At 60.6% G+C, this 21,534-nt stretch overlaps 1 protein-coding gene across 1 annotated transcript; it reads right to left on the bottom strand.

Annotated features, from left to right (window-relative positions):
* Positions 1-5,859: 5,859 nt before the first annotated feature.
* CCND1 (cyclin D1) lies at positions 5,860-18,587 on the bottom strand. The gene is made up of 5 exons (XM_082477675.1): positions 18,257-18,587; positions 16,485-16,700; positions 15,809-15,968; positions 11,803-11,951; positions 5,860-9,195 (listed from the first exon to the last, which is right to left on the bottom strand). Exons 1-5 carry the CDS (start codon positions 18,452-18,454, stop codon positions 9,031-9,033), a joined length of 888 nt encoding a protein of 295 aa, XP_082333801.1. The 5' UTR covers positions 18,455-18,587; the 3' UTR covers positions 5,860-9,030.
* Between the last annotated feature and the right edge of the window lie 2,947 nt (positions 18,588-21,534).

Below are 21,534 nucleotides of genomic sequence, written 5' to 3'. Positions count from 1 at the left end.
ATCTGTTGAGTTGAACCATGTCCCCTAAAAGATAGGACCAAGTCCCAGCCCCTGGTACCTGTGAATGTGACCTTCTTTGGAAATAGGGTTTTTGCAGCTGTGACTCGGGTGTACGTTATGGTGGCTTGTACTAGAGTAGGGGGCCCTACGTCTCACATGACCGTGTCCTTGAAGAGGAGAATGCCATGTGAAGAGAGACACATGGAGGAGAGAGAGCCGTGCGAGAGCAGAGACTGAGAACGGAGTGAGGCGGCTATAAGCCAAGGGACGCCGGGGGTTTCCAGCAGCCACGAGACCTGGCGGAGGGAGCACGGCCCCGGCCTCCAGGACTGTGAGAGAATAAATTTCTGCTGATGTAACCACCCACCCTGTGATGGCTTGTTACAGCAGGCCCAGGACACTGATAACGGGGTCTGGGCTGTCGTTTGGCCGTCTGCTGAGTGGAGAGGCAGGACGCGGTGATGTCCAGACCCTTCTTCCTGGCCTGACGTGTGGGGAGCTTCCTCCTTACGGCATTTGCCTCGGCTCCCTGGTCTCAGCTGCTCTGAGGAGCAGGTGGTACCTACACCCCAGAAAGACGCTGTTATCTCAAGGCACAGGAGCCCCCTGGCTCCCTCCCCCGAGAGGCTGCTGCCTTTGGGGGGCCCCGCTGGCTCTGTACAGGGGCCGAGACAGGGTCTGCCAGTGAAGGCTGGCTCGAAGCTCTCCCCTGGGTCTCAGCCCCTGTTGTTTATATCAGTAATACATGTTACATCTAGAGAAGGTAGAAAACACACATACGGTGTGATAGTTAAGAAGCTTTGAAAATGCTGGGAAACTCGTATCAAATGGACTCAAACAGTAACGGGCAGTGATGGGCAGCCTGCAGCAGCTCGTCTGGAGACCTGGTCCCCCTCTTGCGCTCCTGCACGACCGGCTTCACGCTCGGGCTCCATCCTGCGGCCGCGGCACCACGGGCGCCCCTGTCAGGGCAGAAGGGCTGTGCCAGCCCCCAGGAGTCCTAAGGAACAGGGTGGAGTGCTCTCTTTTCCAGAAGCTCCAGAAAATGTCGCCCTGAGTCTCGCTGGCTGTTAGATTTCACATCCACCCTTGAACCTGCCACTCGTCCTGGGGGGCAGATGTGCTGTTGGCTTTGAGCCCATTGGCGCCTGTCCTGGAGCTGGGGATGGGGTCAGTCCTACCTGAGCCACAGAGCTGAGAACGGTGGTTCCCACCGACTGAAATCTGTGTGCTGTCAACACCAGGTGTGGGGGGGGGGCTCAGTGTGGGCACAAAGACCAAGAACTGCCAGAGGAGGGAAATAAGGATGGCCTCGACCACCCCTCGGGGACCAGCGGGGCCTCCTTGCACACCTGGACGATGCACGAGATGGTGGTGGTCACACTGACAGTATGGTGACGTTTACTGAGTGATGCCTGTGCACCAGGCACTGTGCTCAATGCTTCATGGACGTCGAGCCATTGGTCCTCGCGTCACCCCAGGAGGCGGTCACTGAACAGATTGACTGAGCCCCGCTTCCGTGCTGGGTGTGTCACAGATGCTAGGATGCCCTCTCAGGAGCCACCCTTCTTATAGACGTGACTATCCCCATTTTATGAGTGAGAAAGTTGAGGCCCAGAAGGCGAAGCCGCACAGCCTGAAAGTTGCAGAGCTGAGATCCAACTCCTGGGTCTTTTCCTCTAAAACGTGCTCATGTGTGAGAGAGTGTTTTTCAAACAACGACTGACCACGTCAGATGCCACTGCCAGCATGCCTGGCCACCCTTCTCCATTCCAGCTGACCAAGACACTGCCCTGACTGCAGGGACCGCTGACTTGAAGTCTTGGACGTGGGTGGACCTGACCTCGACCCCTGGGCCTCCTGGCAAAGCAGGGCCGCCCCGAGTGCACGCACTGACCGTTGGGTGAAAATACTCAGATGAAGACTTCGTGCGTTTTCTTCAAGCCCATTTTTGAAGACCTCGTTCTCAGCAAGGCAGCCAAGCTGACTGCCAGGGGCGCAGGCCCCAGAGACACAAACTCGGCCACTGGCCTGGCTCGGTCAGTTCCCCGCTGTGTGATCCTGGCTCGGTTACTTCACCTCTCTGGGCCCCGGTTTACTCGTCCCCAACAGGAGTCGGCTCGCTCCCACCCTCAGCCCAGATCCCGCCTGGCTGTGCTCGTCGCCGTACTGTCCTCCGCGGCTGCCTGCTCCACGCGGTGGAGTCGAGGAGCTGGCTGGAGACCGTGGCCAGCAAAGCCCCAAACACTCACTGTCTGGCCCTTTGTGGAGAAGCCTGCCCACCCTTGACCCGGAAGATGGGAATACTTGTACCTGCGAGAGGAACGTGGGCTCCACAGGGCCCCCTCGCCAGTGTGTCCCCTGCCTGTCACCAACCCCTGGGGGCTATTTCAAGATTTAGGGAGAGGACTTCCCCGGCCTTCCAGTGGTTAAGACTCTGCACTCCCAATGCAGGGGACGCGTGTTCGATCCCTGGTCAGGGAACTAAGATTCCGCACGCCCTGCGGCACGGCCGTAAAAAAAAACCAAAACGACAACAACAACAGCAAAAAGATGTAGGGAGAAATGGTGTGTTTGGCCCTTAGCACAATGCCTGGCCCCCAGTACGTGCTGGGTGAACTTGAGCTATTGTCCTCCTGCGATGGGACCAGGGAAGGAACACCGCCTGGTGTGCTCGGCGGGCTTGGGGTCCAGAATGCGGGGCGACCCTCCAGCTAGACGGGTCTGCGCTAGAGGGACCGCCCTGGGGAGGCTATCTCGCTGCTAGTTGGAACTTGAAAAGATTAACAGACGCTGCCGTCTTTGATAGGCTCCGGGCCGACGGCAGCCCTTGAGCCAAGAGCTTCCCCATCCTCCTGTGCGCCCTGTGAGTGGCGGTGACAGTGCCCCCGGATGTGGGCCTCCGGCCCTCGTCCCCAGCGCTGCCCGCCCACCGGCCTCGGCTATTGTCTGCTGGGCCGAGGTGTGGTTCAGGGCAGGGGCCGGCGGGCAGGGGGACTGTGGGAACGGATTAGAGGCTGGGGGCTTGCGTCCCCTCTGCATAAACTCCTGATCAAAGACATTCCTGGGCTGACAGAGCCCTGTGCACGGTGGAGGCCAGCCCAGCGTGCGGGACACACGCCCCACGTGGCCGCCCCCCGGAGTTGGGATTGGCCTCGTGGTGGGACAGCCGAGCCCCGCTGCTGCCGGGCTTCCAGGAGGGATGGGCTCAGAGGGAAGGTGGGGAGCCTGGCGCCCAGGGTCCCAGCAGTACCCACCTCTGCAAACACGCCTGCCCTGGGGCCCCTCGAATCTGGGGCCCTGGCAGGCAACTGACTCGCCTTAGTGCCCAGGCTGTGTCCCGGGGCCTTTTCAGGGTGACGAGGTGCTCCCGGCCCCTGGGGAGGCCCCCAGCCCCCGACTCCTCACAACTCGGGGTCTGCCCACCGCACCCGGGTCAGGCAGGGCCCAGCCCTCGGCAGCTCACAAAGCCCGCAGCCCGCGCGCGGCCCTACTGCTCAGCACCCGCTGAGTGCAGGCGGGGGGCAGGGCGTGGGCAGAGAAGGACCAGCCAGACAGCTGTCCTCAAGGGCTCACAGCCCGGAGGGGAAACACCACGTGTAATGGTTCCTGGACCACCCAGAGCCACCTGTCTGGGGCAGGGTGGAGAACACCGCAGAGAGTCTTATGTGAGCCTGGGGGAGAGCAGGGGGTGGGCACTCCAGCACAAACCTGGAGGCCGGAAGTAGTCTGGTGTGTCCTGCAGTCCCCTGGGCAGAAACTTCGGGGAATGAGGAGTCTGAGGCTGGGGGGAGACGGGGGTGAGGCTGGGAGAATACGGGGGTGAGGCTGGGGGGACATCGGGTGAGGCTGGGGGGAGATGGGGGGGTGAGGCTGGAGAGATGGGCCAGGTCCCAGGACCCCGGATGGAGCTAGAAGCCTCAGGGGGTTCTGGCAGAGGGTGGTGGGCCCGCCTGGGGCAGGGAGACTGGCTAGGAGGCAGGGAGGCCCCAGGTGAGTGGCCGTGGGCCGGAGTGAGAGCAGGCGTTCGGGCTTCTGGGAGGGGGCAGCGGAGTGGACACGGGAAGGTTTTGTCTCCAAAGGCCAGTTTTTGTTTTCCTGATACGCACAGGGCAGCCAGACCCCCACGGGGGGGGGGTCCCCACGAGGGGATGCCCGAGCTGATGCGGGTGGTTGGAGAGGTCTGGGCCCGCGGCATAACTGAGAGGAGGCCGCTGCCCGTCCTCCGGGGGCCTCACGGCTGGGGAGACGGCCCTGGGGCGCTCCGGGCCCCTCCTCGCTTGGTCCAAACCCTCTGTGTACTTTGGGTCCCATCTGCGCCCCTGCCCTTGCCTCCCCTCCTCCCCCTGTGCCTCACGAGGGCACCCCCGTCATGCCCTCTTCCTTTCCACTGTCCGACCTGTCAGCCCACAGATAGATTTTCCACCTGAAACATTAGAAACCGTCAAACAGCCCCGCAGGTCTGGCGTCCTGGGTGTCCACCTCCCTGTGGCGTGCGGCGGCCCCCCGGCTTCCTCCGCCCGGATTCTCGCTGGAACTTAACGCAATCAGAGTGCTGCCCCTGTTCCTCAAGATAACCCGAGGTCCTCGCGGCGTCGGAGCCTCGCTTGGGCCCCTCTATACACCCATGGTCGTCGATGTCATTGGGCCCCGGTGCTGACACAGACCAGCGGGTCCCCGGGGCTGAGCCACCGCGGTGGTGCAGAGCAGGCCCTGGGCTTCAGGGCACCTCCCGAGGCTCTGGCCGTCCCTCGGTCCCCTGCTGTACGGGACCCCCTTTCAGAGCACCCTGTAGGGCCCGGGGGCGGGGGCCTTGCCTCACGTACCCACCCAGCCAGCGAGGGGGGAGGCAGCAGTTCCGGCGCCTGCACATTCCACCTCCTTCCAGAAGCTACAGGCCCCACCGACCCCGTGGGCACCCCCCAGGCAGGCTGGCACACGGCAGGCGCTTCATTAGGGCTGCGGTGAACTGACCTGGCAAGTAGTGCCATCCTTGGCGCGTGACCCAGGCCTCCTCCTGGCTCTGGAGCGCTCGCTGAATGCTCAGCTGGGGGGTGAGGGCACCTTGGGGACCCCCAGGCTCTGGGAAGAGGCCCCGGCCCCGCAGAGCTGGGACCAACATTCACTTCCCACCTCCACCGGCGTTGGGAACGTGGCCAGTTCGCAGGCATCTGGAGCCCAAAGGTGGACGTCACAGGTGTCCACCAGGCCTCCCAGGTCGCCGGGTCCGTGTGAAAGGCCACTGGACCGCTGCCCGGACACTGGCGTTGTTACCCCCCCGCCCCGAGCTCAGGGCACCTTGGGGCCATGATTCACCCAGAGCAAACAGCAGTTTGCGCCAGAAGAGGGTTAACGCATTTATTTACTTTCCTATCTGCAAATGACCTAGGAGGGCGAACTGGCCAGACGTGGGCTGGGAGGCGGCTGATCAATCGGGGGTCATGTCACCAGGGCCAGAGCCGTAGTCTGAGGTGGTTGGGGCCGCCCGCAAGCCCGTCCTCAAACTCTGGGGGGTCCACGCGGCCCTCTCCCACTACAGACCCCTGGTCCGGATTTCCTCCCGGCTGGGAGGGCATCACACTTTCCTTCTGCATCACCAGGGGACCGCTGGCCAAGTCTGGAGGCATTTTTGTTGTCACGACCGGGGTCAGTCCTGTCCTCTAGCGGGTGGAGACTGGGGATAAAGCCCAACAGCCCACAGTGCCCAGGGCAGCCCCCCATGACAGATGATGGCCTGGCCCCGGTGTCCGCAGGGCCGAGGCGGGCCCCCTACCCGCCTACCACCCCCATCCAAGGAAATTGGGGCACACGGCCCTGGCTCCCTGCCCGCCCCAGGAAACAGACAAGCGGGCACTGCACTGGGGTTTTACCAATTTTATTTCTAGACTTTTCACGTTTGTCTTGTTTCCTGCTGGAAACGTGCCGGTTACATGTCTGTGCTGGGAAACACCGTGGTGTGCAACCAAAAACACACACAGACCCCCAAGTGCCTGCCCGCCCAGACCCTCAGACTTGCGGGTCACGGGGCAGACTCCCTGCGCTCCCAGACCTGCCACTGGCCTCTGGCCTTAGAGCGCACACATCTCACCCCCCACCACGGACAGACCGTCCCTCATGGACCCCGTTTGGTTCAGACAGAGACGCCGCGGCCAGAATGGTTGAGGTAAGCGGAAGCAGTGTTCCTGCAGGGGTGGGGTGGGGCGGGTTTGCACCTGCCAATGGCCTTGAAGCGCACGGGCTGCCCCACCTGGGGCCGCCGCGGACGGTGCAAATCCAAATCCTTTTGGTTCGGCAGCGTGTTAGGCGGCTCTTGGGCACACAGCACTGTTGGCTGGCTTCATTGAGATTTGAAGTCTCTTTAAAGGAGCATTTTTGCTACAATGACCAGAACAACAAACAGAACACTAATAACAGATACAACACACCCCAAACTGTGACACAGGCCAGAAGCGATTCCAATCATGCCAAATGACCGAGTCCTACAGCACAGCACCACAGTGGCACATTAAGACATACTTGTTACAATAATAATAATAATAATAATAATGCAACTTTCATAGCTATACGCAAAGAACGATATGGGCTGTAAAAACTACGATGATGGTAAATCCCAGGTCAGATGGAGAGTCCAGCATAACAGGCGCAGGGCAAAGGAAACGGACATGGCCTGTCTCCAGAGACACCCGGGGGTCCTTGTGAACGCGGCCCGGCGGGGTGGGGATCCCCACCAGGTCCTTTTTGGGATCTCGTCCGCGTGTCTGTCTGCCGAAGCAGCAGACAGAGCCTGACCACCTGGTCTGCAAATGGCTAAGTGAAGCTTGAGGTATTGTGAAACAGGAACCTTTTTGGAATAGAGCAGTAATCACATTAAGTCAAAATTGATAACATAAAAAAAAAAAAAAAACCAAAAACCAAAAAAAACCCAACAACACTACCAAAAAAAAAAAGGCATCCGTAATACATTTTTTCTATGAGAAAATTCAAACTAGAACATGGCAGTATATGACATTGTAAAACAAAAAAAAACTGATTCTCCAATAGCAGCAAAACAATGTGAAAGAATAGAGAAGCGATATGCATCTGTTTCCAAACTGTACTGGGAAGTCATCGGTAGCAGCGAATAAAGAAAATGGAGCCGCAGCCTGTCCCTCGCGTGGTCCCCGCCCACCTCCCCTCCGCACACTTCCTCCCTCACCTCCTCGCTCCCTTCAACACTCCCTACAGAATAATTACAAAAAGGTACATAGCCAAGATGTGCAAATTATCTAGCGGTTGCTAAATTTCTTTTTTGAAAGGAGGGTTCGGGGATGAGATCGTATTGGAACTGAACTTGGAACTGAACTTGTTTCCAGCATCCTAATTGTGCTTATAACTCTGACACCTCTCCAGTTGGATCACTCTGTGAAAAGCCAATCAGGCCAAATTAGCCAAATCCATGTCTTTGTGTTTTTTTCTCGGGATTTTTTTCCCTCTTTTATAAAAGGACCTAACTTTAACAAACTGTCCTACACCTGCAACATCTAAGGCAGAAAAGTGTGTGTGTGTGTGTGTGTAAATCAAGGGGAGATTGCATTACTTTATAAATCATACTGGCCTTACGAACATCCTCTGCAATAAATATTCTTTTTAGCCTTAACTATAAATTATATATTTTAGTGTTTAAAAACCTTCCGTTGCAAAACATCTAAAGATAACTCTGAAACTGCTGGTTCTCTAGGTAAACCTTTAAGGCCCCTACTTTCAAACACCAGTTGGCACTGAAGGATCCCTAAACTTCAACTTCTCTACAGAAAAGGAAAGGAACACATCATCCTGGCAGTGTGAGAATGAATGCACATTTTCTTCTCCTGGACCGGAACCTAGCCCTCCAAAATATCATCTCCCTTTCGCTAACACCATATTGACAAGCACCTGCCTCGCCATCCTGTCTGCACCCAAGTACTGGAATATTCCCAAACCATTCCATTAAGAAACCGTTCCCCGCCCCCTCCACACACAGCATACACAGAGATGTCACCTAGAGACTGAAAGTGCTTTGAAATGGAATGGTTTTGGAATATTGAGAAGGAACAAAAAAACAAAAACAATAAACAAAAAAAACAGCTGTAGATTTCACCTGGATGTGAGCAGGCTGCAGATCTGTTGGGTGAAAAACCAGCACCTCATAAACAGGTAACTACAAAAATATGAAGATTATAAAAATAGAATATATTAGGTCACTATTGCGGTTTCTCTTTCTAGTAGCGGACGCTAGGAGTCGGAGGTGGCCTTCCGTCACCGAGGCGCAGGCTGGCGCCCGACAAACCCCTCAGGTGGTTGGTCCACACGCAGAAAGAGGATCAGACCTTGAAAATGCCGAACTCTATGCTACCCTAGCCGAGAGGTTACATCAGCCATGGACAAGGTCAAGGTTACATGCCTACCTACGAAATAAAATAAACAAATGACTTATAAAGTGACTACATGCATAAGCGAGATACAGGATGCCTAGAACCGCATTAAAGCTGTGCCCTTAGGAAAAGCACACGGGTAGAGTTCTATCTAAAACCCTCTTCTACTTTAAAAATGGGTTGTGGACTTTTTCCTATTTTTTTTTTTTAACGTTTTCATGCTTTTTGTTTGTTTGTTTGTTTGAAACACATAAAGAATCAAATCTAATCCTCCCCTGCAGACTCGCTCCTTGTGTTAACGCCTATCCTTATAACACAGAGACACAAACACATGAATATAAAAACTAGTTGATTACGGGCTATAACATCCTCTATTTTTGTAGCACAACCCTCCTCCCCCCTCCAGCTCAGGGTTATGCAAATTCTATTTTTTCCTCTCCTTTTTTTTTTTTTTTTTCTTTTTCTTAAACATAGGTTTTTCGGGGACGTTTCTTTTCTTTTGCTTAACTCAGAGACAGAAGGGAGAAAGGGCAAAGGAAAACACCAGGACACTGAGGAGCGGGCTGCCTTCCGACGGCGGCCGGGCCTGGGCGGCTCTGTCCGCGGAGCCCGGGCCGGCCCCTCCCCCGCCGCGGCGCCCTCAAATGTCCACGTCACGCACGTCGGTGGGCGTGCAGGCCAGGTCCACCTCCTCCTCCTCCTCCTCCTCCTCCGCGGCCTTGGGGTCCAAGTTCTGCTGCTGGGCCTGGCGCAGGCTGGACTCCAGGAGGGCTTCGATCTGCTCCTGGCAGGCGCGGAGGCAGTCCTGCACCAGACGGGTCCTCAGAAGGGGGGTCCGCAGCGAGGGGCCCCTTCCCAACGCTCACCTAAAACGCCGCCTCCCCCGAACCCGGGAAGCCGCTGCCCAGACCCCAGGATCGACAAGTGTGCACCCTGTTTGCCCACCAGCTGCCCTCCCGGCCTGAAAAGCCCATGCCAACCAGGCCATGGTGACCCACTCAGGACCCAAGGGCTCCGGCGGACACAGACGCTCCTGCCCACCTGCCCCGAGTCCCCTGCCTGCCCGGCCCCTTGCTGCAACTCCTCGCCAGGGCTCTCATCTCCGGCCCCAGGTTCCCACCAGCCCCACCGCTGCCCTCAGCGAATTCAGCGCCATCTGATCCAGCATGGGGAGGCCCTCTGAGCCCCGCTTTTCGGACTTAACCTCTGCCGCGTCAGCCCTCGCAGTGAACCCAGCATTCCGTGATGAATGGCCGTCAAAAGCGTTAGGCCGTGCTTGACCGAGGATGAATGCTGGGCGGCCCTGGGGCCTTTATCCCTGTCCTCTCCCGTTCGGGCCTGCGTCCTGGGAGACGCTCCGGCCGCACACAGCTCCCGGCAGCGACCACCCCGCATGTTCAATGGAGAAGAGGAACCCCGGAGGCCGGGGGCCTCTCCTGGTCCCACCGCGGGCAAGTCTCCCAGCAGCTCGAAGGCGCCGCCCGCAGCCGGGCGGCCACGGCTCCCGGATCTGAACAGAGAGGCTGTCCCAACTCCTGGGATGCCACACGGGGCTTCTGTTCTAGAACCAGGGAAAGGCTCCAGGGCAGCTTGGGAAATAGACCCATGCCTTTCCCACAGGAACGAGGTTCAGCATGGGGAAGGCGCTGCTAACTTCCTCCTAGATGGGGCTGGAAACGGTGTACCCCGCCCCAAAGAAGTGAAGCCGGGCCAAGAGGGCTTCTGAGTGAATCCCTGGAGATCTCCCAAGGGCACAGGGCTTATGGGGCGGGGGGGCTTTCCTACCCACCCTTTCAGTATTCATCACGGCAAAGGAGGAGGCAGGGAAGGTGCAAAAGGCCCCATTTTACAGAGGAGGAAACTGAGGCCCAAGACTCCTGACGGCCCCCTCAGGCTCTGATCCAAACACCCACCACGGCCTACTGAGGCCCGAGAGCCTCCACCCACCCACTGAAGGCAGCCCCCCGGGGGCGGCTCCCTGGCCCCTGCAACTTGGGGGGCCGCGCGGTGGAGCGGAGAGCACAGGGATGCAGGAGGGGCCTCCCCTCTGTGCAGGCCCCGGCGCACCCTCCAGCTCCACGGCCCACGCTCCCTCCTCCCAGCAGCCTGCTTGGCGCTGCAGCCTCACCCTGTGAGAGCAGACTGTGACCACGGGGGCAGCTCTAGGGAAGGGCACACTCAGCCACGCCCCGGGGCCTCCACAGCCCAGAATTTTCTGCGTCCGAGCTCAGCGACGTTTGTCACCCGGTCACCAGACTAACGAATTTCAGCCTCAACTGATTCCTCCCACCATCCCTCAGCCGTAAAGCATTTTGCTTCAGATCTAATTAAAATAATCTCTCTTCAGATAAGGGATCACGCAGCGATTTCCTACCGCTGTCTGTAGACAGCACTGTTTGTGGCGTTTCTAGCTGGGGGGTGGCGCTGGTCCTGGCAGCCAGACGAGGATGACTCCCCCTTCCAGGGGGCCACCGGGCTGCCCGCGCCTACAAACAAGGCGGCACCCCCCCCCACCCTCTGGGGGTCACGCAGGCTGGCGGCCAAGCACCGTTGGCAGAGGACAGGCAGGCATCCACCTCACACCCAGCTTTCCTCCTCGAGCCTCCTGGGCGCTCGAGGGTGGACCACCAGTAGCGGCCAGAGCCGGACCTGGACCGGGGATCAGGGTCAAGGCGGTCACCTGCTCCTACTTGGGACACTAGTGGGCCTGGCAGTGACCCCCGCCACCAACCTCGCTGGTCTAATTTGGTGAAGCCCCAAACCCTTGTAATTGTTATTTTAATTCTTTGAGAAAAGAAAAGAAAAGAATGGGGAATAAGACAATGGCATTTTTAAGTAAAAAGATACAATGGACTCAGGCTTCCAAAGCAGCAGCCTCTCAAAGGGGGTCATAAAAACAAGTTGTCTGTACCAGGCCCATTGTGGACGGGAGACCTCACAGGGGCCCTTGTAAAGCGGCCATTTATCGGGCGTCCACGCTGTCGCCCAGACAAAGCTCGACCGGGCCTCACCCCACACACCATTAGGGCACGGGTCACTGACCCGGCCTGCCGTGTGGCCCCTCTTCCTGACGGCCCCCCGCCACGACCCCAGGAGGAGTTTAGGCTCCTGGGCGCCCCTGGCACCACCAGAAGCCTGGGAGGACCCTCCCGCCCATTGGCAAGCTCTGGGAGGTGTTTCTCCTCCCAAAGGAGCCCCCCAGGAGACGGCGAGGAGCGGCCCCCAGGCAGCGTGTGCCAGGGCCACGGCCAGGTCCTGTGCCTCTGGACGCAGGTGGCCGCCTGTCCCCCACGTGGCCCCAGCCCCTGCCACTTCCCACCAGACGACTGCAGCTCGGGACCCCCAGGCCCTGGATGCTTCTAGCACCCGGCGCCGGCCAGGCCCCCCAGCCGGCGCCGGAGCGGTCACTCACCGGGTCACACCGGATCACCTTGGAGAGGAACCGTGTCAGGCGGTGATAGGACAGGAAGCTGTTGGCGCTTCCCAGGTGCAGGCCTTGCACTGCGGCCACCACGCTCCCGGCAGCCACCATGGAGGGCGGGTTGGAAATGAACTTCACATCTGCGGAGAGGGAGGGAGGCAAAGGGGTTGTGAGTGGGGACGCAGCAGGACCCCTGTGACCTGGACCCCCCCGGGCCCCTGTCCCGCAGATGGCTGATCTTGAGGGTGTGGTCAGGAAGTGGGCGCCAGCGAGAGCAGAAGCCGGGCCGGACTCTCTGATCACGAGCTTGTGACGCTCATTTCAAAACAGCACAGGGGCTTCCCCGGTGGTGCAGTGGTTAAGCCTCCGCGCTCCCAGTGCAGGGGGCCCGGGTTCCATCCCTGGTCAGGGAACTAGATCCCACAGGCGTGCTGCAACTAAGAGTCTGCATGCCACAACTAAGGAGCCCAAGTGCTGCAACTAAGACCCAGTGCAACCAAATAAATAATGTTAAAAAAACAAAAAACCTCCCCAACACCTTCCCCCCACCCGGCCGCCAACAGCAGAAATGCTAACCAAGAGAACAGCTGCTGGAAGAGACAACGCGGCGGGGGAGGAGGCACCGTGGCCTCTGCAGAGGGGTCATCGCTCACTCCCTTCTCTTAGCACGTGAGCCTGTGAATGTATCACTTATTCACAAAAGCCTGACGAAAGGAGAGGCGGGGAGGACCCGCCAGGAAGCAGACACGTCCCCTACAACACGAACCCCAAGTACCTGCGCTGCCAGGTCCCAGGGGGAGTGGCCGTCTTGCACATGGGAAGATGGGCCCAGGGAAGCCCCCCACTGCCCTCAGATGCTTCTCCCCACTTCATCTACCTCCAGGGACATGGCAGGGCTATAGCGTTACTTCATCTGCCCGTCCTCGGCAGCTCTCCGCAAACTGCTGGGAAACCCTGCACCTCTGGGCAGGTGGGCTCCAGGGTCACCTCCTGGCAGCTCACTGACATGGGAACTTCTGGTTTCCCCCCTGGCGGCACACTCGTCATGGGCGTAAGGGCACTGAAGAGGGGACCCAGCGCCTGTGGGCTGCCTTTCTATCGCTCCCAACGAGAAAATCCTGGCAGGGGAGGCCGCTGATTGCAGCGTCTGAACCAGGGGGCCTCTCAGCGTGGAGCCGGGCCCTGGAAGGTCAGCCCCTGTCACCTCATCCTGTGCCCAAGAACTGGACGGTGAGCTGAGTGGGAGGGGACTGGGCACAAAGGGAGTGCGGCCCCCGGGGGCTGGGGCACCCCCCGCCCCCCCACTGGCCCGAGACTTCAGCCCTGAGAATAAACAGGCAGGGCCCCTCATTCAATGGAGCGGGAGCCAGTGGAGGGGTGGGAAGGAAGAAGGGCAGCCTCACCGAAGGGGCGACAAAGCTGCTGCTGGGCGCTCCGACCACTTAAAAGAAAGCCCCTCACAAGGCGCGCCCTGTCTCCCCTTTAAACGGGAGCAGTTCCACCCAGTCTGAGAGCCAGGAGCCAGCGATGAGAGGTTTTCATGGAGGCCAGTCAGGACCGCACAGAAATCGCTGAGGCCAGAACACAGGTTCTGACTGGCTGCAGCTCGAGACCCCGGTCCAACAGGGAAGGAATAACTAAACACAGGCTGTGTGTGTGTGCGCACACACACGTGTGCGCGCACCTTGGCGGGTTTATGGGCTTAGATGAGAAGCCTGCATATTTCAGCTTGGAAGCTCCAATAGCTGTTCCTCTTCACTGCCCGGCTGCAAAGAGCCCAGCGGGCCACGGCCAGGGTGGGCATTGGAGCTGCACTGCTCCGCTGACCCTGCTCAGGCCCATTCATTCAGCTCAGTTACGTGCCAACCTCAAAGAGGTAACTCACCGGCCGCAGCCCAAGAAACGCTCTACTGCGTGCACACATCCGTACACGTTAAAAGCAGAGCAAAACCCAACTCTGTGCGTGGGTGACGTGCCCCCTCCCACCCCCATGCACACCCGGGAACCCAGGTCTGCAGGGCGCACGGACCAGGGAGAGCAGAGGCCACCCTCCCCCCGCCGGCCCCCGGAACCTTTAAAAGGGACCCTTGCTACGCGGAGAGCAAAATATCTCCCGGGACTTTTACTCAGGCCTCCACTTCACAAATCTGTTTGTTTTTAGGCTGTAATAGGTCGCTCTCATCCTGAGAGGCTCCCTTGTGACTAAGGACAAGGCTGCGTGTCAGTTAGGTTCCAACGGACCAGGACCCGGTCGTGGTGGGGTGCCGCTCCCCTCCCTCCCCTGGCCTGCCTGTCCCCCACCGGGGCCCACCGAAGCTAACGCATGTGAAAAGCTGGGTCTCCCCCGGCCATCCCTCCACCTTCACCCGAGGTGTGCCCAGGCCGGGGGTGCCGGCTGGGCACAGTCTCAGTAGCTGCACCAAGCACATTCACAGACTCTGCGCCGGGCTTCTGCGCTGCCAGCACCCCACGCAAGCTACACACCCCGCTTCCTGGGGTCCTGGGAGAGGGGGAGGTCCAGGCTGCCCCAGCCATCCTGGGGGGAGGGCATGCAGGAAGTGTTCTTTGCATTATCTGCGGGAGACTTTGCCGTTTCTCTGAACCACTTTCAGCTCCATAAAAGGCTGCCTGGAAGTCCCTGGAGGCTTCTCTTCTCAGAGGCGTCCCAGCCAGAGAATGCCTCCCTGCCTGCTTGCTGCGCTCGCCCCTGGAGGCTGAGGGGACACGGGTGAGAGCCTCCTCATCCCCGCCCAAGGGCGGGTGCTCCGGGGCAGGGATGCCTGGCGAGGGGGCGCCCTGACCCCTCAGATTCATCTGGGCCTCTCGTCTGCCCCCCACCCCATGGCTCGCTTGGAAGGACTCAGAAGAGGGGTTCACGCCTTGAGCAGGCAAAGGAAGGTGGGGAGGCCAGCAGAACCTTCCCAGCTCTCCTAACCCAGAACTCCCAGCCACCAGAGCGCCCAGACATCAGGAGAGTGACACGAGGTGGCTGGCTGGGGGGGGGCTCCACCCCTTCCGGGGAGGGGGTGAAGGATGCCAACTCCCCCCTTTGGTGCCCTGTCGCCCTCAGGTCGTTCCGAGTGAGCCCCAAACAGATGTGATGGCTGAGGCCTGGCCAGGGGTAGAGGTGGCCCACAGCAGAGCTGGGCAGGATGGGGGCAAGGGTCCTCCGATCGGGGTTTCCAGGGGTCCTGGGCCCAGCTCATGGGACCGGAGGGGAGGAAGAGGTCGCAGGGGCTCAGGGGCAGGGCTGGGACAAGCAGAAGGCAGCACCGTGTGTCTCACTGGGTTCTGAGTGACTGGCCGCCTGGGGGCTGGGGAGAGGGCTGTGCCAGGGAGGGGCCCCCAGGGACGGTCCAGAGCGGTGCCGGGGGAGGGACGGAGGGCCTGCTGCTGCCGCCAACCACAGCAGCCCAAGCCCAGGCCGCTCCGAAGCCACTCCCAGGGCAGTGAGCTGAGCCGGCCTGCGGCGCCCCTGGCGGGGCCTCAGGCGGCCAAGCGCCTCTGTTGGCCGCCCCCGCACGAGGGCCGCTGCTGGCCGCCCAGAGCACGTGGTCCAGGCACTGCCGGCCGGCACTCCCCACCCCTGTAGGCGCTCCTGGCAGGTGGCCCAGCCCGGGAGAGGCCAGGAGGGGGCCCCCGCAGCTCAGGCTCCTTGAGGACACGGGAAGGACTGGGGAGCGGGGGGAGGAGGCAGGCTGGACAGCCAAAGTCAACCCTTTTCAGCATGTAGTGACCCCCGCCTGGCGTGGGGAGAAGAAGCCACATCAGCCGGACACAGGCAGGCTGCCGCCCAGCCTCAGCTGCCCGGGCCCGGGAGCCCACACCCCCTCCCTGGAGCCCCAACAAGAAGCCCAGCCCTCTGTTCCCCGGAACAGGGAAAGAGGAAAGCTTCTGAAAGCGAGGGAACCTGGGGACCATCTCCTTGGATGGGGAAACCGAGGCAGAGGGCAAGAAGCTCCTCCAGGGGCACCCAGAGGCCCGGCCAGCACCCTACCTGTGGCACAGAGGGCAACGAAGGTCTGCGCGTGTTTGCGGATGATCTGTTTGTTCTCCTCGACCACCGGCATTTTGGAGAGGAAGTGTTCAATGAAGTCGTGCGGGGTCGTGGCAGCCAGGTTCCATTTGAGTTTGTTCACCAAGACCAGCTCCATTTGCTGCGTAAATGGAGGCACATGTGCGTAAAGAGAGGCGCAGGCGCGGACCCCAATGGAACAGGAGGCGAGAAGAAATGGGGCATGCTGGAGGGTCCGGGAGGTTAGGGGGACAACGCGCAACCCCACATCCAAACAGAGAAGGTGCCGCTCACAAAGTCTCCCGTTCTTGATTAAGCCCACCCTCCGCGGGTGGAGACCAGAAGCCCGCGACACCTGGAACGCGAGGTCTGGTCGTTCGCGCGGGCCCCTCGCCGCCTCCGCCGCTAGAGGGCGCGCGCCGCCCACTTTTCGCGGCGCTAGGGGCGCCGAGGCGGTGGGAGTCGGAGGGAAAGTGTGAGGTGGGGCGGCGGGGGACCCGTCCGCTCCTCGAGAGCGGCCCCACCGGTGTGGCCGCCCTCCCTGGGGGCAGAGGGTCTCTCAGCGGCCCGCAGGGGCCCCTGGCTCTCTGCACCTCCCCCACCCCCGGGGTCCCACGGCTAACGGGGCATCCGGGGGCGGTGGGGGTCCCAGGGTTACCAGCAGCTCGTCGGGCCGGATGGAGTTGTCAGTGTAGATGCACAGCTTCTCGGCCGTCAGGGGGATGGTCTCCTTCATCTTCGAGGCGACGAACATGCAGGTGGCCCCCAGCAGCTGCAGGCGGCTCTTTTTCACGGGCTCCAGCGACAGGAAGCGGTCCAGGTAGTTCATGGCCAGCGGGAAGACCTCCTCCTCGCACTTCTGCTCCTCGCAGACCTGCCGGGGCACCGGGGGCCGTGACCGCCGCCACCGGGAGCGCCCGGCCCCCTCTGCGGAGACCTCGCGCCCCCCACCCGGCTCGCGCCAGGGCTGCGGGGCCCCGAGCGCGAGGAGGGTCAGGGCAGGGGGCGGCAGAAGCTGCCGCCGCCGCGCCCCCTTCCCCGAGAGTCCCCCGAACCCACCCACCCGAAACTGAAAGGGAAAGTCCCGGCAAGGCTGGCACAGTGGGGGCGGGAGCTGGCACGGCTGGCCGGCGTGTGCCGCGCGCGGGCAGCGGACCCCGGCCCGCGTGGGTGCTTCGGGACCCTCCAGGCCTGGGGTCGGCACCAAATGGGGTGCAGGGCCGCGGGGCGGGCCGCGGGGATGGGCGCCGCGCTCGCAGCGCCTGCGAGACACAAAGGTGGCGTCCCAGGCCGCCGCGCCGCATTTCCCCAGACGTCATCTTTTCAAAAAATATTTAAAAATATAAAAAAATTAACTGGGTACATAAAAAACCCCTGAAAATGACCCTCAGGCGGTCCTTTACCCAGGCCGGGGGTCGGGAGCTCGTTTCAGGCTCAAGGGAGAGCCCCAGGAATTCAAATTCGGGGGCCCCCCTTCCCCCTGGGCGCGGGCGCTGTTTCCCTCTCGCAAGGGCACCACGCCGCACTTTCAAAAATTATTTTTAAATATTTGCGGTGCACTCAGGAGCCCACTGAAGGCCTGAAAACGTGCCCCTGGACCCCGGCTCGCTCCGGGCAGGTCCCCCAAGCTGAGACCCCTGCAGATGAGGGTCAATCCCCAGCGTCTTGGGGGCCACGCGACCTTGCAGCCCGGCGTGCTCTCCGGCCCAGGCTGGCCGTGCGGGGCGCCCCGGGACTCACTGCTTGAACAAAGGGGCCCCCTCTCCCGAGCAGGGTCCCCTCACAACTGCCCGAGCTCTGGCCCCTCGCCCCTCCCGCCGGTTCCCGGTGGCCGCACGGCCCCTCGCGGCGGCCCCAAGCGCCTCGCCGGCCGCTCCCCACCCCCACCCTGCCCCCAATTATTAATAAACACTTTTGCTTTGCAATAAAAGAACAAAGATGGCGCATAATACTGGCACGAGCGGCCCTTGCATACGTGTCCATGGATATTAATTTAAAAATCAAATCTATGCCCCCTCCCCCTGGAGCTGGCGGCTCAGCGGCCGCGCGGCCGGGAGAAGAGGCGCAGCGGGGCTCTGGCGCAGGCGGGGGCTGAGCAGTGGCGGTCCAGGCGGGGGCCGCAAAGGGCGCCCAGCCTGCGGGCCCCAACCCTGAAGCCAACTGGGGTGCCCCGGCCGTGGCTTTCCCCCAAGGCACCCCTCCTCGACCGCTCCCCCTCAAGGGAATATCTAATGACCCCACCCCCACCCCCTCCTTGTTCAAAAAATACCCAGAATATCTATATATTTCGGAACTACGATTCCTAGCAACACTCTGGCAAACTTCAAAAGTTGGGGTGGGAGGGAAGGGAGGGCGATGAGTGGCAAAGAAAAGTGGGTTTGCGCAACAAGTCGCAGGAAAGTGCTAACAGAGCCGCCCGGAGCCCCGCACCTCCAGCATCCAGGTGGCTACGATCTTCCGCATGGACGGCAGGATCTCCTTCTGCACACACTTGAAGTAGGACACCGAGGGCGCGCAGGTCTCCTCCGCCTTGAGCATGGCCCGCAGCACCCGGTCGTTGAGGAGGTTGGCATCGGGGTACGCCCGGCGGATGGTCTCCATCTCGCAGCACAGGAGCTGGTGTGCCATGGCTGGGGCTCTGCTAGGCGGCCTGGGGCGGCGGTGGGTCCGGGGCTGGGTCCGCGCTCGGCTCTAGCTCCTGCTGCCCCTCGCCGGAGCGCGCGGACGCTGCTGCTTGCTGCTACTGCGCCGACAGCCCTCTGGAGGCTCTAGGACTTTGCAACTTCCAACAAAACTCCCCTGTAGTCCGTGTGACGTTACTGTTGTTAAGCAGAGATCAAAGCCGGGCAGAGAATGGGAGCGGGAAGGAGGGGGGGGGGCGGGCGCAGGGGGAGGGGGCGCGGGCGCCGAGCGCCGGGGAGCGGCGAGGGGCAGAGCCCAAAAGCCATCCCGGAGGCGCCGCGCCGGCACCGCGCGGAGTTGCCCCCGAAGCCCGGTTTTCATAGAAATGCAAATCGTCCCGAGGCTGCCTTTCTCCCCGCCGGGGAAGAGGGGTGCAGGGGGGCCTGCCGTCCCCGAGTGGGTCCCTCAGGATTTGGGGGGTTGGGTGAAGGTGGCTCTGCAGAGGGGGACAGCTAGGAGGGCGGGCAGGCCACACGCAGCCTGGGGAGACCGCATGGAGGGGGACTCTGGAGTTCGCTGACACCCTATATCTGAGCCGGGAGAATGGGCGCATTTCCGAGAACGCCACGAGGGCACCCACGGGCGGAGAGGCAGCCTAGGAATCTTAGCGTCTACATCTTCTTTCATTTTCATTAACACGTGTAAATTTCAGGAACCATTTAACATTCAGGGAGTCAGGGCAGAGCCGGCAACACTGGTGGAGGCTTCATTCCCGCACACGGGGGGGGGGGGTCGTTGCAAATGCCCGAGGGGGTAACCCTAAATGTTAAAGGGCTTTCAGCCTAGCATGCGCTCGCTCAAAAAATAAAATAAAATAAAATAAATGCCCGAAAATTCCAGCAGCAGCCCAAGATGGTGGCCAGCATTTCCTTCATCCTGTCCTCCTCGCCTGGGGGAATCTGCGGGCTGTCCTTCCTACCTTAGCCAGTCCATTCTTGCGGGGGTCCCCAATCCCCCCCACCCCCGCCCTGTCCCGGCAGCTAGAAAAACACCCTGAAAGGAAGGCTGCAAAATAGTGGTCTCTGTCCTGTCTCATTTTTTAAAATTAAAAATTAAGTTACATCGCTGGAAATATTAGTCGCCTCTCCGCCTGGGACAAGACCACCGGAAGCTTCCTAATTGGTTTTGCTGGGGGTGTGGACGTCTCTTCACCTTTAGAACTTGCCCTGGGGCTGTATTCGTGAGCCTGAGGGGGATGGCGGGGGCTGGCAACAATCAGAGCAATTACAAGTTAAAGAAATGGGTGTATTGATCTGATGATTTTAAACAAAACCTATATATGTTCGTGGCTATAAGAGAGTCCCCCAATATTATCGCAAAGTTGTACGACATATAGAAGAATATATAAAGCTTCTTTTTGAATTAAAGATTCAGTCTCTTTGGTGCTTATTTTTAAAAGGACATTTTGCTCAATCTTAACATACCTTTTTTTACAGTTTTTACTCTACCTGCCCCAAATTAAGAAAACTGTTCATTAACTTCCCTCTGAATATAGTTTAGTGTCATCAAACCACCATATACCCTAATGTTAAAGGCTCAGAGAAAACGGATTAAAAAGCCCCCTTCCCTTCGCAAGGGCGCACGCCACAGGACGAGGACCCCCCCCCCCCTCCTTTTCAGGGCTGATCCTTCCCGCGCCCCCTCCCCCGCCGAGATTTAGGGTTACTAATATTCCGGGTCCAGGAGGGTAATTACCCCCGGCTCACGCCTCGGGAGCAGTGGGTGGCCCGACCAGGGAGCACCCACCGCCGTGTCCCCCTCCCTGGGCACCCACGCTCGCGTTGGCCCCCGGCACGCCGGAGCCTCGGAGCATCAGCCCGCGCACGAGGGCAGCCGGGCTGCTTTTTCATTCATAAAATCCCGACCGGGCGGCCGCCCGGATGATTTATGGGGCTGCGTGCTACCACCGGGCTGCTTCTGTCCCGGGGGGCGAGGGGAGCCGAGCCCCGCATGCGCCCGGGCCCGGCCCGAGGCAGGCTGGCGACGGCGAGGGGCATCGGGTCATAAAGAGGATCGCCCACTCCGGCAGAACGGGTTCTGGGTCCAGGAGGGAGCTTCCCCCTAACCCGGGAGAAAGACAGAGGAAACTGGAATTAGCATGAGCCAATGGGGGCGCGGCGCTGTTACTAGGCGGACCGGGCAGATCTCGACGAGGAACTCCGTTGATTTCCCCGCTCAGGGACGGGCGCAAAAGTGCAAGCCCGGCCGGCGAGCGTGAAGAGCCGTCCAGGAACCCGCGGGGGAGGCGCTGGAATTTGGGGCCCGGCGGGGAGCGCTAGCCGCCCAGCCCCCACCCCAGGGAGCCCAGATCTGCGTTCCCCGGAGACTCAGAGCGGGCCAATAGCCTCGGGGCCTTTGAGAGCTGCTGCTTCCAGGAGAGCGGGGGAAGAGTTTTGATTTTAATTATTTTTTTCAGAGAGAAAAGCAACTTTTAAAAACTTTACAGTTTAAGTTTTAATTTTGCACGGCCTTTAAAATACCGACCGCGAAGCAGGAACTGCACGTTCTGGGCTCATTTAAAGTGCTCTGCGCTATTTCTTGGGGACCCTGTGGAACAAAGGGCCAGTGGCCCAATCGGAAAGGAGACCACGCTGGTTGGAAAGAAAATCCAAAAGTAACTTATATCACCTTCCCACTTTCCTCGCCCCCTGGTCCCCCGCCGAGGTGACCGCGGCCGGGGAGGATCGCCGGCCCCGAGAGGGCGAATTCCGCGGCAGGCGCGTTTGCCACCGTCCCTGGCTGTGGGAACCTTCATTCAAGGCGGGGGAAGGGAGCGCGTTCATTCAGGAACCCGCGCGCCGCGGCGCCGACCTCGGGACGCACCGCGACTGCGCGCCGCCCGGCCGGGGGCTTTGGGGAGGGGGTGCGGGGCCCAGTGGAGACCTTCCATGGGCTTAGACCTCCGGCACCCGCCCTCCCCCGTGAGGGCTGGGCGGCGGGCGGGCGCGCGCATGCAGGTGGGGTCACCTGCAGCCGCATACCTGGCGGCGACTTGAAAGGACTTGGCTCAGGCTCCGCGAGTTTTC

The sequence above is a fragment of the Balaenoptera physalus genome, assembly GCF_965194825.1.
Source record: "Balaenoptera physalus genome assembly, chromosome: 10".
Classification (NCBI taxonomy): Eukaryota; Metazoa; Chordata; class Mammalia; order Artiodactyla; family Balaenopteridae; genus Balaenoptera; species Balaenoptera physalus.
This window is presented reverse-complemented; position numbering and strand designations above follow the sequence as displayed.

Excerpts from the sequence above, each read along its gene's own strand:
- CCND1 (XM_082477675.1), bottom strand. The coding sequence starts at position 18,454 with ATGGCACACCAGCTCCTGTGCTGCGAGATGGAGACCATCCGCCGGGCG. Across the intron at positions 16,701-18,256 it reads TAGCCACCTGGATGCTGGAG|GTCTGCGAGGAGCAGAAGTG; the intron begins GTGCGGGGCTCC and ends GTGCCCCGGCAG. Across the intron at positions 9,196-11,802 it reads AGGTGATCCGGTGTGACCCG|GACTGCCTCCGCGCCTGCCA; the intron begins GTGAGTGACCGC and ends CGTCTGGTGCAG.